The sequence below is a fragment of the Fopius arisanus genome, unplaced genomic scaffold, assembly GCF_000806365.1.
Source record: "Fopius arisanus strain USDA-PBARC FA_bdor unplaced genomic scaffold, ASM80636v1 scaffold00010, whole genome shotgun sequence".
Classification (NCBI taxonomy): domain Eukaryota; kingdom Metazoa; phylum Arthropoda; class Insecta; order Hymenoptera; family Braconidae; genus Fopius; species Fopius arisanus.
The window spans coordinates 712187-726653 of NW_011887749.1; the positions used below are offsets into that span (position 1 = coordinate 712187).

Sequence of the window (14467 nt, forward strand, 5' to 3'; positions counted from 1 at the left end):
TGTCATCCTGGATTAAATAATAATAATAATAATAATAATGCCATTCATGGAGATCATTCGAGCGCAATTACCATCCAATCTGCGTGGGAGAGTCCATCCAATACGAGTCAAGCACGTTCTTTATTTTTCACACTTTAATTAATCTAAAATCAAATTATTTGTTGTTGTAATTAGAGGAATTTGACGACTAAATAAATAAATTAATGAAATTAATTAGCCTGCACTTCAATTAAAATGCGAAATTCATTGAAATAAATTATGTTCCTTATTTCCTACGTTAATTGATGTAAAATCAAATTATTTAGTGTCGTTAGTAGAGGAATTAAACGACTAAATAAATAAATTAATGAAATTAGTCTGAAGTTCATTTAAAATGCGAAATTAATTGAAATAAATTGAAATAAATTATGTTCTTATTTCATACGTTCATTGATGTAAAATCAAATTATTTGTTGTCGTTATTAGAGAAATTAAACGACTAAATAAATAAATTAATGAAATTAGTCTGAAGTTCATTTAAAATAGGAAATTAATCGAAATAAATTGAAATAAATTATGTTTTTATTTCATACGTTAATTAATGTAAAATCAAATTATTTGGTGTCGTTATTAGAGGAATTAAACGACTAAATAAATAAATTAATGAAATTAGTCTGAAGTTCATTTAAAATACGAAATTAATAAATTGAAATAAATTGAAATAAATTATGTTTTTTATTTCATACGTTCAGTGATGTAAAATCAAATTATTTGTTGTCGTTATTAGAGGAATTAAACGACTAAATAAATAAATTAATGAAATGAGTCTACACTTTATTTAAAATGCGAAATTAATGAAAATAAATGATGTCCTTTATTTCATACATTAATTGATGTAAAATCAAATTATTTGTTGAATCAAAAATTATTTATGTTCTAAGATTTATTATTATTTTAAGATGTATTTTTCAGGAAGTGGTTAAGTCTCACGTGCGCGTAATCGAGAGCACATGTTGTCCCCCGATAAAAATTCGGCTCCACCCACTGCCGAATTCCTCTGATAAGAAAAAAAATTCTTACGATAAGAAAAGCAACAAATTTTACGAGTACTCCATCTAATAGAGTTCAAATAGAACCCCTTTGTCCGCAAATTCCCTGGGGTCGTTTGTGTGAACGCGTGTTGCCATTATTCTCTCACTCGGGGGTCGTAATATCAATCTATATTAATATCACATAATATCGACGGCATTTTGAAATTCGGGAACTGGTAATAAAGTCGAGGCGAGAAAAAAACTGTGGGTAAAAAAAAAACGCCCCTCTTGCGGTTTTTTGGGGGGCAATGGGTTCCCACATAACTCGTGACAATGAATTTCATTTTGGGATTAATACATCTGAAAAATATTATTCCTATAAGAGATTATACTAGTTTATCGTGACATTTTTTTTATTATTTAAGACCCATGTGGACTATCTATCGAACTATCTGTCGACTTTTGTTTAAATTTTATCTGTTTAAGCTAAAATAAATTTAGGATAGAAAATTTGGGATGAATTTTGGGTTGTGGGAAGCACTTGATTGGACATGAAAAAATAATGAAAAAAAAGAGGAAAAATTATTGAAGGGCGCTAAAGATCGATATTGTTTAAAAGGGATTTACCATGTTTGCTAAAAAATAATAAAAAATAGGTAGCTTACTGTTGCATCTAGCTGTCACTCAGTCTTCTGGAGAGCAACGGTAAGCTGCGTAATTTTTATTATTTTTTTGTAAACTTGGTAGATCCCTTTTAAACAATATCGCTCTTTAGCGCCCTTCAATAATTTTTCCTCTTTTTTTTCATTATTTTTTTATAACCATTCGAGTAGCTCCCGCAACACAAATTTGATCCCAAATTTTAATGTATTTTATGCTAAAAAGATAAAATTTAAACAAAAGATGACAGATAGTTCGATAGATAGTCCACATGGGTCTTAAATAATAAAAAAAATGTCACGATAAACTAGTATAATCTCTTATAGGAATAATATTTTTCGGATGTACCCGGGCCTTAAAGAGATATTTTTTCGAAAAAAAGGCAGGGGTTTTTTTTCTATAAAAATTGCTGCACAATTGCTGGGAATTTTGAAAGATTTTTTTGAATGAAAAAATTTTTACATAAAAAAGTGTAAATAAATGATTTTCACCAGAATTTTCATAAACAAATTGACTTTAAATAATTTTTATGGCACAACCGTTTTTTTATTTCTTTTTACTCGTGTCTTCACCTTTATAAATAAATTACTGCAATTATTGTTGATTATTTTTCTGCATGATTGTTATTAATTAGTTTAGCGTTCTCATGAGATCCACGAATCAAAAATTATTTATAAAATGAACAAAGAAAATAACTTTCAATAAATAATAGAATCCGTTTTTATTATTAAAGAACCACAAACTCACGTAAAATTTGTATTCTTGTGGTAAAATCCAATTTACGATAATTTTTCAAATAAACAAATTCCAGAATTATCGAAAAAAAAAAAATGTTTGCAGGTTTTGAAAAAGCCGAGAAGAGATATATCTTAGAGTGTAGCAACCCCTAGTGACGACAGTCACCCGAGGGTGAAATCAATTTCCTTATCTCCACGCGCCAGCCACACGTACCAATAATATCACATTAATAGAATCAATGGCCCCTCCCCCTTCCCCCCCAATAGCCACCGCGATAAAAAAATCAAATACTTGAATTAAGGCATTTTATACTTGATTTAATAAAATAAAAACAGTGGCAGTGTCGATGATAATGTGGAGAATAATTGTCGGTTACTTTAAGGGGTGGGATGCGAGTGTTCGTCGCTGATAAGGGATGCCACGCCCACTACCCCCAGTTGGGGGCTGTTCCCCTGTGAATTGGTTATCGGGTCAAGTCGACAGGAGTTTATTACAATCGGACACCCAGTGACGGTGAGAAAAATAATAATTACTCTGGGGATTAAAAGAACGACTAATCAGGGACTCGGGGTTAATTAGATCTCGTTACGCTGGGATTTTTTTAGGGGGAGGGTAATTACAAAGTTTGATTGAAGGGCGTGAAGTTTTTTGCGGAGGATTGGGGGATTTTTATTGAAGACGTAATTAATTATTATTAATTATTTAATTAATTCAATTTATTTGGGCGAAAAAACTTATCGGATTTTTGATTTGTCATGATAAATTATTAATAATTCGGAGAAATTGATTTTTTGAAATTCCAGGAAGCGGAGAAAGTGGGAAAGTTGTAAATTTTATCTGATGATTTTTTGCAATATTTAATTAATATGCGAAATGTTAATAATTAATTTTTATTTCCTCATTTATATTAGATTTCTTATAAAATAATTTCAATCACAAGTAACAAATGGCATTAATTCCTTAATTAATGAGGTAATCGTTATAGTAATTCTAATTGTTTCAGGCACATGTGTAGATACAATTATATGAAGCACTAATTATTCACCGTAAAATACTGTTCATCACTAGCCAATTAACTTCACTTTCATGGAAAAATAACTAAAAAAAAGCTGTGACTAAAAAAAGAGTAATGGAAAAAAACTGAAGAAAAAACTGAAATAAAACACTTGCTGAAAAGTTCCTTAATAAATTCAAAAACCAAAAAGCTATTACGCCTGCCAGCCAAATTCTCTTCTACCACTTGAACATTTGAAAGACTCACGAAAATAAATAAATACTTGAATCAAGTATACTTTATATTTGATTCTAGAAAATTCGTAATTGTTATTAGAAACGTGAGAAAATTAATTTTCCATTGAACTTCATCGAAAATGGAGTATAATTAAAATAACGCTAATAATGTACTTCAATCAAGTATAAAATGTACTTGATTCAAGTATTTTCTTGTACTTGAATCCATTCGACCGAAGTAATGATTTCTCACTGCAATTAGAGCTGATTTTTTAGATGAAATATTATTGGAATCACTGAAAAGCGAATAGGAGAATCAGAAGTGGAACTGTAATCATGCAGAGGAGGTAAATAGCAGTTCGGGGTTCGCACTGTGAGACCACAATGTACTCTTCGTTCCACTGGGAGTCGTTACCACTGAAGGGGAGTTCCAGGACTGTTCGTTCCCAACTGAAGAAGTTGAAGGGAAGTGAACACTCGTGGGTTGTATTTTGACAGGCAGCAACTGGATTCGATGTGTTGTAATATGTCTTCACAAGATCGAATTTTACCCGGACGTAATTCGCCTGGAGTTCGTTCTCAGAGTTGAAGACGAAGAAGTAGTAACCGTCCACTGGAACTCTGAGGAATTCATCAATGACTAGATTAGGATAGTAATTACCATAATTTTCATGGTTATCACAACAAGATTAATTGACATTTTTTTATTTTAAACATTTTGGATGAAGAGTTAACGAAATTTTTAATTTCATAATATAAAAATCCCTAATTGTTTCAATTATTTTATGGTTTCAGTATTATTAATTAATTAATTGATTAATTCATCAATCGATTCATTAATTCATTGATTAATTCATCAATCCATTCATTAATTCATTGAATAATTAATTTACTAATTCATTGGTAAATTCATTGATTAATTCATTAATTTAATATTACGGGAATAATTACCGATAAGTGACTGTATTAGCAATAGCTGCCTTCACGTGCTCCTTCTCATATTTCGGTGTGCACTGATGATGAGGAGTCAATGGCAAATTGAGAATCAATCCCTTGCACTCCATAAGCCGTTCCTCAGAGCTGCTGAAGGAACTCCAGAATTCGGATTTACTCCTGTCATTCAACGTGGACTCGTTAACGGTTCCCCTGTCCTCTGCAATACCATCAGGATGCAGGTCCTCCTGGAATCGATGAACCGGATCTAACGATCGGTGAGATGATACTCACAAGAATAATAATTTATAGTAAAATTAACCGACAGAATTTTCACCGGAAAATCTCAATCAAAATTACGTAATATGAAAATAATTTTTATTGTAAAACTGGAATTTTGCGTTAAATAAATGCTTTTTAATTAATTAATGCCGGCTTAAAATTTTATTATTATTTAATACGAGATTTAATGTTTTACGAAATTAGATTTTCAATAAACTATCGATAAAATCAATAAAATAAATAAAAGTAACAAAACAAATGAATAAATAAATAATAAAACCTGAAGGTATATTTTACAATGTTAATTTGATCTAGTGTTTTCCAGGAATTTATTTAAAAAACATGAAAAACGAGAAGATATTGTATAACTCCTGAAATCAAGAATTCTTCCATTCTTCGTAAAAAAAAAACTAAGTGTTACCTTCTCGACAGCAAGATCTTCCTCTGCATCATGTCTCGTTAATTCGTCCACTAATGAAGCCGACGACAGCACCAACTGTCTCTTTTCTCTTTTAGTCTCAATTATTTTGTTCGGTTCATTCCCTTTATTCTCATTCATCTGGCGTTCCCTGAGGTTCAGCGACAACTGCTCCAGGACTCGTTTCCCTCGATCCCCAAGAGCATCAATTCGCTTGAGGACATCTTCAAGGACCTCAGAAGACGCTGTCCTCGGGGCCCCAGGTCCTTTAATTGTCTCCCCCACCTGGAGACTCTCTGGAGATGTCATCGTTTCTGTTGATGACTCCGTGGTTGTCGGTGCTGATGTTGTTGCTGTTTTTCGGGGGAATAATTTTTCCACGGTCTCCAGGTCCCACAGAAATTCATCGGGATGAGCTGGTGGCGGTTTCTCGATGTTGTCGTCCTCTCTGTAGACTCCCTCGTAGTGGTGATGGGGATTTTCCTTCTGCTTGTTCTTAGCTACTAGAGTCTTGGCGAAGAGGTTCGTCAGGATATGGCGCATCTCCTTGGCCCCTAGCTCGTGACTCGTGTAGTGGTGCCCTGACATCAAACGGGGAAGAGTTCCATTGGAATGGGGGGCATTTCCCTTGTGGTGGAATTGCACGTCCTGGTCGGCTTTTTTCATCTTATCCGGCTCATTACTCGGTCCATCGGTCTGAAAAATTTTCATTCAATCCAAATAAATTTATTTACAATTCATTATCTTTCATATTCATAAATCTTTTCATTTTTCTTCTCGAATTCAGATCAATTAAAAAAATTCATTAATTCAATTAGTCAATCCTCACTAATGGACGTAATTCATTTTCCTGGTTTGATAATTGATTGAATTTATTTATTTGTTTCATTTCACCGTAATTTTTTATTATTTTTTAGATATTTAATTATAAAGCCACTGTTGCCAGAATTTAATAAATTCAGTTAATTATTTATTTATAAATATTCGTTTTTCTTGTTTTACTGTTAACTAAAAGTTAATGCTTAATTTTCTTTCTCAAGTGCAATTATTTAATTGATTAATTAGTTTTTAATATCAATAAATCAAATTAAAATAGCAAAGGGAAAAATTGGGGGATTTCAACAGATAATGAGAGAAGTTTAGAAGTTGATTCGTTTTAACCCGCGGAAAACTCCGCTATCTCCTTATCTTGAGGAATTTTCTTTAATGGTTCAATGGAATAATGAACTTGTTTCACTGATTGCGCGAGACAATATCACATCAGATTCAAGACAATTGACATAACGCAAACAAGAAAAAAGTGACGCAACATTGCTCATGTCTATCTCCTCTCGTCATCAACAACAGAAATCGTCAGAATTCCGAATTAATTAAGAATTCTAATCTCGGAATGTTATCAGCTTCAAATAACAATCTGTTGGACCAGAAATCGCAGCGAAAACTCCTCAATCCCTTGAGCAGATGTTCAAACTTCCAAGTGATAATAATAATAAGTAAGAACAATTCTATGTTATTATTGATAAATAAATAAAAATAAATGATCAATGTAAACAGTCAATTAAAAAAATAATTAATTAGCTGACATTAATAAAACATTAATTATTGAATATTCACAGATGTTTTTAACGAATTAAATTTTTAATTTGAATTCTCAAATTGTGGGAATGAACTCAATGGTAAAGTGATAAATACGATAATCGGAGTTTTCACTCAATATCTCAGGATTGCGGAAAATTAGCGATATTTTGGTATAAACATTTTTTCTAGCGAAAAAAGAAAGCTACGAAAAAGGTCCTAATGAAAATCTGAGTATATCGCTCCGGTTCCGAGATATTTGCGAAAATCCGGTGTTGATAAAAAAACAGGACTAATCCTAGTTAACAATTTCACACTAGCAGTTGTTAGAGTTGAATAGCAGTGAATTTCAGCGATAAAAAATGTTTATAAATAGTGGAATCCCACGAACTCTGAGAATAATGCACCTTTTGATTAAGGGGATATCCAGTGCCATTGAGGAGCCCCTGTTCCTCCGCTATTTCCAAAAGCTCCTCTAATTCCTCGCTGCTGTCATCACCAATAAATGCACACTCGTGCAAGTGTTTATGACCTCGGATTATCGTCAACGATGCACCTGGCCATCTAAATAAATCACCAATAAAGATAAACATTTCATTTCCCATCCTCCATCCACAACATTTAATACCACAAAACGCATTTTTCAAAAATACAGAAACAACAAAAACTGTACAGAAAATTTATGAATAAAAATTCTCATTATTATTCAAGAATTTAAAATTAACTGAATCTTAACAGAACAACAATTACTCCCCTCAACAATAAATAATTGGGATTAATTACGTGATACACACTGAATTCATCCACTGAATTGATTAATAATTAATAGAGGAATAAATAAATAATTATGTTATTATTAATTAATGATTATCCCAGTTATCGATATGATAATTACAGGTAAATGAATAACTTTTTGAGGAATTAAATCGGAAGAAAAGTGGTTATTACAAATTTAATTGATTGCTGATGATTAATTAGCCGGTAATTAATTAATAATTACCTGACACAGGTGGATACGGTGACACTACTCCCCTTGAGGAGGTAAAATCCCCAATATTCTTTCATATCATCTTCAAGTACCAAATGTCTCGTCATGGACACCGGTGTTGTCTCTACTTTCATTTGTGGATCTCCATTAATCAAGTAAGCATTGAATGTCGTGTTTACTTTAACGACTTGTCGCTGAAGATTAAAAATGGATATCAGTATTCGATTGTCGGAATGTTTATTGCAGGGGTAATTGAGGTGTTATCAGAATTATCAGCGATTTAGTTGTACTGATTATATGGAGACTATCTCTACCAGTCCATTAGTTTTTTTTTAATAATAACATCGTCTATAAAATATTAGCATTTATTATAGTCTAATGATTAATCATCATTACGAACAATTAACAGCAATTTATTTAGATTTTAGGGATTTTATTACAATTTATTTCATTTTATTTCATTTCAGTTTGTTTTGCAGATTCAGTTGATGGATCAGTTTTTGGGGAATATTTCGGGAAGCTGAAGAGATAGCGAAATTTTTGTGGGACCTTTTTTGTAGGTCTCATTCTGCTCTATAGAAAAGGTTATTATGAAAATTTTGATAGGTCTATTGGATTCGGAGATATTCAGATATTTTTGTGGTGATTGGAGTTGGGATTTTGGGGATTGGTTTCACCTGGCACCACGTGGTGGAGATTTTGCCGTCGATGAGCCGCTGATCGGTGGCTGCGAGGGGATACAATTGTTCTGAATATACTTTGTATCGCAGGTAAACAGGGCCTGCAACTAAAATTGCAGGGAGCAGCATCCCCAGGATGCAGAGACGAGCTAGACGCAGGGGACCCGAACACTCCAGTTTCCTCGGAGCCCAGTCTATGGGACGGCGTCCATCATCTTCAAAATTTATATTTATTCTTCATTTTCTCATCAATCCTCAATGATTCAAATTCAACCAAATGATTCACTCAGAAAATTAACTTTCATTTCATTTTCCAGTTTTTATGATTAATCCTCAAAAATTTCAAATTTCATGGAAAATTATCTTTAAAAATCAAAACTATGGTTTGAGTCCCCTTTTTTTTATTGAATCGCCATGAATTTAAATTTGATATAAACATTATCTTAAAAAACCGAAACCTTAATTTAAATTAAAATTTTCCTATTTCTAATTGCTAAGAAAAAAATTGCAGTTACGAATCAATAAAACTAATCAGGAAAAACTAAATAATTAAATTCTTCTAGACTACTAACACTAATTAAGTGTAATTACAATAATATTAATATAATGGAATTGACCCAGGGACCGAATTCAATAAATTATACTAATATTATTAATTGGAGGCATTTGTTCGATACTCAGCAAAATGGAAGAGAAATTTTTTTTGAGAGACTAGGGAATTAACAATAAATGAATCGTAAAGTAATATGTGATGATTTGATACTGACAGCTGCGGAATAAATTTGCGTAACAAAAATTATCAGTATGATGAATCGAAATAAATTCACCTAGCTAAACGAGTTTGCAGACAGTGCTCTGACAAGACGACACACCAAACACCGGAAAATTCCATCGAATAAATTAGCGAGAATAACAGATAAGAGTTCAGGAAGATGATTTAAATATCCAGTCAATTGTTCAATAAAAAATCTCGGTCAATGCAGATACGAAAATTTGATTTTTCGTCCTAAAGACTTTCTTCTCCAGTAATTACGAGTTATCTCGTAGCCACGGGGCAGAATTTATCTTATCACTCCGATGCTCCTCTCGGTCAATTATTATAATCCAATGTCTTATCTGACTTAGAGGGTCGAGCGAAATCATAATTTACAGTTTTACATCAAAATATTTTTATTCGAGAGTTGAAGACAATTTTTACTATTTACACTGGACCAGTGAGATTATTCGGTACTTAAACTCAAGACCTGGTGGTTTTACGAGAAAATGACATAAAACATTTTTTGTCGGAAATTTAATCAGCTACAAAAAAGTCTTTTCGTGTTTTTCACCTAGGTCGATAGTTTTCGAGATCAATCGGCAATTCGTCAAAATCATAGATCAGACTTATTTCAGTTTATCAGTTCATGAAATATTGATTAATCTTAAAAACTATTGATTTTAGGAAAAAATGTGAAAAGATATTTTTTGTTGGGTATTTCATTAGCTACGAAAAAGTTCTTTAAGATTTTTCTCTTGCATCCATAGTTTTCGATATATATCGATAATTTCATGCTCTAAAATTGCCAGTGTCTTTCATTCCTTTCCTCTGCAGTATTTCTCGAAAAATAAAAGCCAAAACGTATGAAGAAATGGAAAGAAATTCCTGAAGAAATTCTTCTCTCTCTCTCATTGCAAAAACAATTGTCACGTAGTGAGCCATACGCACCCACGCGCTGTCATCGTGAGCCAAAATGCATAAATCCCTGAAATAATTCCTCCAAAATATTCTGTTCACAACATTTTAATTCATGTCTTTCTCATAAAAAAAATCCTCTACCCCTAATTACCCGATAAAAAAATTCCTCAAGAGCCAAAAATTTAATCTTCTGAACATTCCAGTCTGCAATAAAATCATGAATGACAGAGAAATCAGATAAAGCGAAGAATAACAAGTGTTGGAAAATTTTCATTTCTTTTCATCTCTAAAACGGATTTTAATCTTCGAATTCAGCAAGATTTTTAAAACAAAAAAATTAATATTTCAATTACAAATTGATCTCTTAAACAAATTAAACTAAATAAATCTCCTTTAATTAAAAAAAATCACTGGAACATTAATTACCCATGATTTCCATCGTCAGTGGAGTCGTCGCCATCCTCTCCCTCCCCTCCAGAGTAATTAACACAATAATTATCAGAACTTAACAATAATTCACCAAATGGAACACCAGAGATTCCATAAATTCACTTGAAAACAATTATTCTCCCAGAGTAAACCAGATAGACTGATTTTTCTCTCTGGATTTCCTTTAGTTTCTTATTTACAAAACATAAGTCAACACGTGTTTATAAATTATTCATATCAATCATTAATTAATTATGAAGAACTCAATCACCATAATTACAATTGAGAAGTAGAATTTTTCCTCCTCTGGCAAGTTCTCCTTTCTCTATAACATTGGGGATTGTTTTATATAAATAAATTCGTTTGCAATGGAGTGGGGGGCACTGAGGCGATAGTAAAAATAAATTATGCGCATCGCACGGTGTCAACGTGCAGACTGATTGTGGAAATAATGACGAGTCGACAAAGAGTTTACATATGTACCTAGTGTCTTACTCGTCATCATTATTGACAGCTTAAGCTCGATGCCTTATCGGGGTCTTTATACGTCTCAAGTGTTTTTTATCTCCTGGGGAAGAGGCGAAATGGTTTGGAATATTCTATGCTCTTGTCATATGTCGAAATATCGTAGAAACACTCGCAAAATCATTCACATTTCGCGATTTTTCGATATTCTTTCAACTCCACACCAAATGTTCAATTCTGAAGTCACGTAGAGCATTTTATTTCTTAAAAATTATTTTTCTCTGGGATTTTCATATTTTTAATTGAATTCACTTAGAGAATTGATTTTTTTCACTTATGTATGTTTTAAAAAAAATTGTAATTATTCGTTTATCTCGAAGGCTTTGGATTTATAAAAATGGCGAAGGACTTTTTTATAGCAGCTGAAATTTTCTTCAAAAAAGTTCTCGTGATATTTCGCCCTAAAATCGATTGTTTTCCAATCAATTAATACTTAATAAACCTAGAAAATTTGTTTATCACACTATTAATTAATCATTTTTTAATGTAGTATTTTCCGGAATTCTCTGGAATTTTTAAGCATCAGGAGACGTTAGGAAATTCAATGAGAATTTCCATGACAACTCCGTAACCAACAGAATGTGCTCCTAAAAATAATGACATTCAAGGGATTATCTTCGATGAGATCTTTCTCTCCTGTTGTCACTCTTCGAGGATGAGGATTCACCTCGTCGACGCTTGTTGATGGGATTCCGTGGGTCGTAGATCTCGAACCAGTCGTCAGCTTTTGTGCTCGCATCTTTGGCCAGCACTGGATTTTTCTCCTCGCAGTGGAGAGTGTGCATCATCCAGGAATCGTCTGTTAAGTCATCATCTGGTTCACCAGGGGAGCCTTCTCTAGTCTGGGACTCGAGCTTCTTCGAGTGGAGTTTTGTCTTAAATTTATTGAGGAGCTCCAGGGCGAACTTGTCCCGATCAGTTCCTGAATAAAAAAAAATAATTATTCATTTTACGAGAAAAGTAATTCTCTCGTCAAAATTCTATTTTCCAGGAATTTTAATTCAATTTAATAGCTTGTTCAATACTTATTCAATTTAACACCCGTTTAACTGATTATTTGAATAATAATGATTACTACTAACCATCATTATTCATTAATTATCTATTATAATAATTATTCTTTACTAAATTCAGTAGTGAAGAGATAGATTATAATATCTCTGAATCTGAGAGAGATAGGAAAATTTTTCATTGACATTATTTGTGGAACAGAATAAGATCTAATAAAAAATTTCTAAATGAATGAAATTCCATGATTCTTCACCTTTCTTTGGCAGCTTGGCTTTGGCATCTTTATACTTCTGTTGATCTGGTAGGTAGTCCTCCAGGATTTTACTCCTTTCCACTTTTTTCGAGAGCTGTTCCTTCTGTTTTCTGTCGTCCTCCTCCTTTGCCTTCTTCTCACTGTGAATTCCACGTTTGAATTCCTTTATCTCTCGACGAATTTCGTCGGCCTTCCTCTTCCTCTCGTCTCGATGATCCTTCCCCAGGTAGTATTCGTCGTCCGAGTGCTCCGATGTTTCGGAATATTTCGGTTCCAATTTTTTCACCGACGACGAAGACTGCGACTTCTTCTCTTTCAATTTATCGAGAATTCGCTTCTTCATCTCTGCCGATTCTTTTTTACTCCTGGCCCTGTCCTCCTCAGTCTGGGGTTCGCCATCGCTTTCCCAGTCACTGCTTCTGTCTTCCTTTTTCTTTTTGCTGGGAGGGCCAGAGGATTCAACAGCTGGGAGACTGCTGAGCTTGGGATCAGTCGAATTGTCGTGGGCTGATTTTCCCTTGCCACTGAGTTTCTTGCTGAGGACGACAGACTCCTCCTCATCTTCCTCCGCCTCCTCCCCGAAGGAGAGTAGCTTGAAATTCTTCACCCCAGACTTGTCTGACTTCTTTTTTCTCTCCTTTGAGGACTCTTCGGTACTGGAAACCCTGGGGATGATGTCCGTGAAGGGATTTATCAGAACTTCAGTCTTGACAACCTTCTGAGGATACTGGGGCCTCTCGTTGCTGTCCACCAGGGCATCTTCCAGCTTTAGCATGTTGTAGATTGTTTCACCAGCCACTTTTCCAAAAATTGTGTGCTTGTTCTGTAGCTCTGGAGTTGCTGAAAATGTGAAGAAGAATTGAGAGCTGTTGTCGTCCTTTCCTGCATTCGCCATCGCCAGGAGGCCACGACGACAGAACCGCAATCTCGTGTGGAACTCATCCTAAAAATAAAAAATGAATTCAAAAATTCTTCAGTAATTTTTAGGTTGCTATGATAAAATTTGAATAGAATTAGAAATCGAAATAATTGGAATTATGTGATCGATTTAGTTTTTTATGGGGCTAAGAAGAGTAATTATAGAGTAGTTACCTTGAAGGGATGTCCGTAGATGCTCTCTCCACCCTCTCCAGTTCCAGTAGGATCTCCTCCTTGAACTATAAACCCCTTTACGAGCCTGTGAAAAATTGTATTGTTGTAGTACCCCTCCATACACAATTGAATGAAGTTTCTGCAGGCTTTGGGGGCTTCTTTCGTCCACAGCTCCAGGTCCAGATCTCCTACTGATGTCTTCATCAGTACCTGAAATAACCCTGATCATTAATCACTTTTGCATAAAAAGTAATGACCACTCTACAAAAGGAAAGTCAAAAAAAAACGATTGCTTCTTTTCAGAAAAACTCAAGTATCAACGTCCCTCTAAAAACGCAAATATCTCCAAAATCCGTAGTTCTACTTGAAAAAGTGAAATAAAATTTTACCTCCGAAATTGAATTCCCCACAAAAAATGTCTTAAAATTTTCTCCAAAAATCCTCCCTGTATCGAGATAAGCGCAATTACATCCAAACCTAAATCTCAACTCCCCAAAAAATTCACTCAGAACATCGATTTTCAATTCCGAATAACTCCCGATCGGCAGAGTGAATTTTTAAAAATAAAGTCTCCTCAGAATCCCCTTTTCATGCTCTAAAAAATGAAATGAAATCATGAAAATCTAATGATTATCTCCAGAGATATTCTCCATAGAATCTCACTGTCGACCTATAGGTTATAATTTTCAAAATCGCGCTCAAAACCTCGAAAACCCCTGAAAAAATTGAAAAAAAAAATGTTCAATTACCTTCCCAGTGGTGGGGGGCTCCTGGATGTAAATGTTACTCATAGTTCCCGTTGAAAAAACTCTCCAATAATGTGAAAACCTTCGAGATCATCCAAAAATCTCTCCAATGTTTATTTACTGCACTCGAGTAAAAATTACCCTGGAGCTGACACAAGCGATTCCTATCGGCTCACGACTTATCGACAGTCGAAAATTCGTGAAAGGGATCTGTCACATCAG

At 33.7% G+C, this 14467-nt stretch overlaps 2 protein-coding genes across 2 annotated transcripts; both read right to left on the reverse strand.

The window, feature by feature from the left end:
• Window positions 1–3284: 3284 nt before the first annotated feature.
• On the reverse strand, window positions 3285–11413 carry LOC105274271 (uncharacterized; the record flags this gene model as incomplete). The annotated part of the gene is given in 7 exon segments (XM_011317213.1): window positions 3285–4259; window positions 4590–4819; window positions 5275–5967; window positions 7254–7410; window positions 7847–8028; window positions 8512–8729; window positions 10616–11413. Coding segments are annotated over 7 exon segments (1842 nt in total). The 5' UTR covers window positions 10650–11413.
• Window positions 11414–11633: 220 nt separating this feature from the next.
• LOC105274270 (peptidyl-prolyl cis-trans isomerase CWC27 homolog) lies at window positions 11634–14409 on the reverse strand. The gene is made up of 4 exons (XM_011317212.1): window positions 14249–14409; window positions 13500–13709; window positions 12408–13350; window positions 11634–12065 (listed from the first exon to the last, which is right to left on the reverse strand). The coding sequence occupies exons 1-4, from the start codon at window positions 14288–14290 to the stop codon at window positions 11755–11757; spliced, it is 1506 nt and encodes a 501-aa protein (XP_011315514.1). The 5' UTR covers window positions 14291–14409; the 3' UTR covers window positions 11634–11754.
• Window positions 14410–14467: the final 58 nt, after the last annotated feature.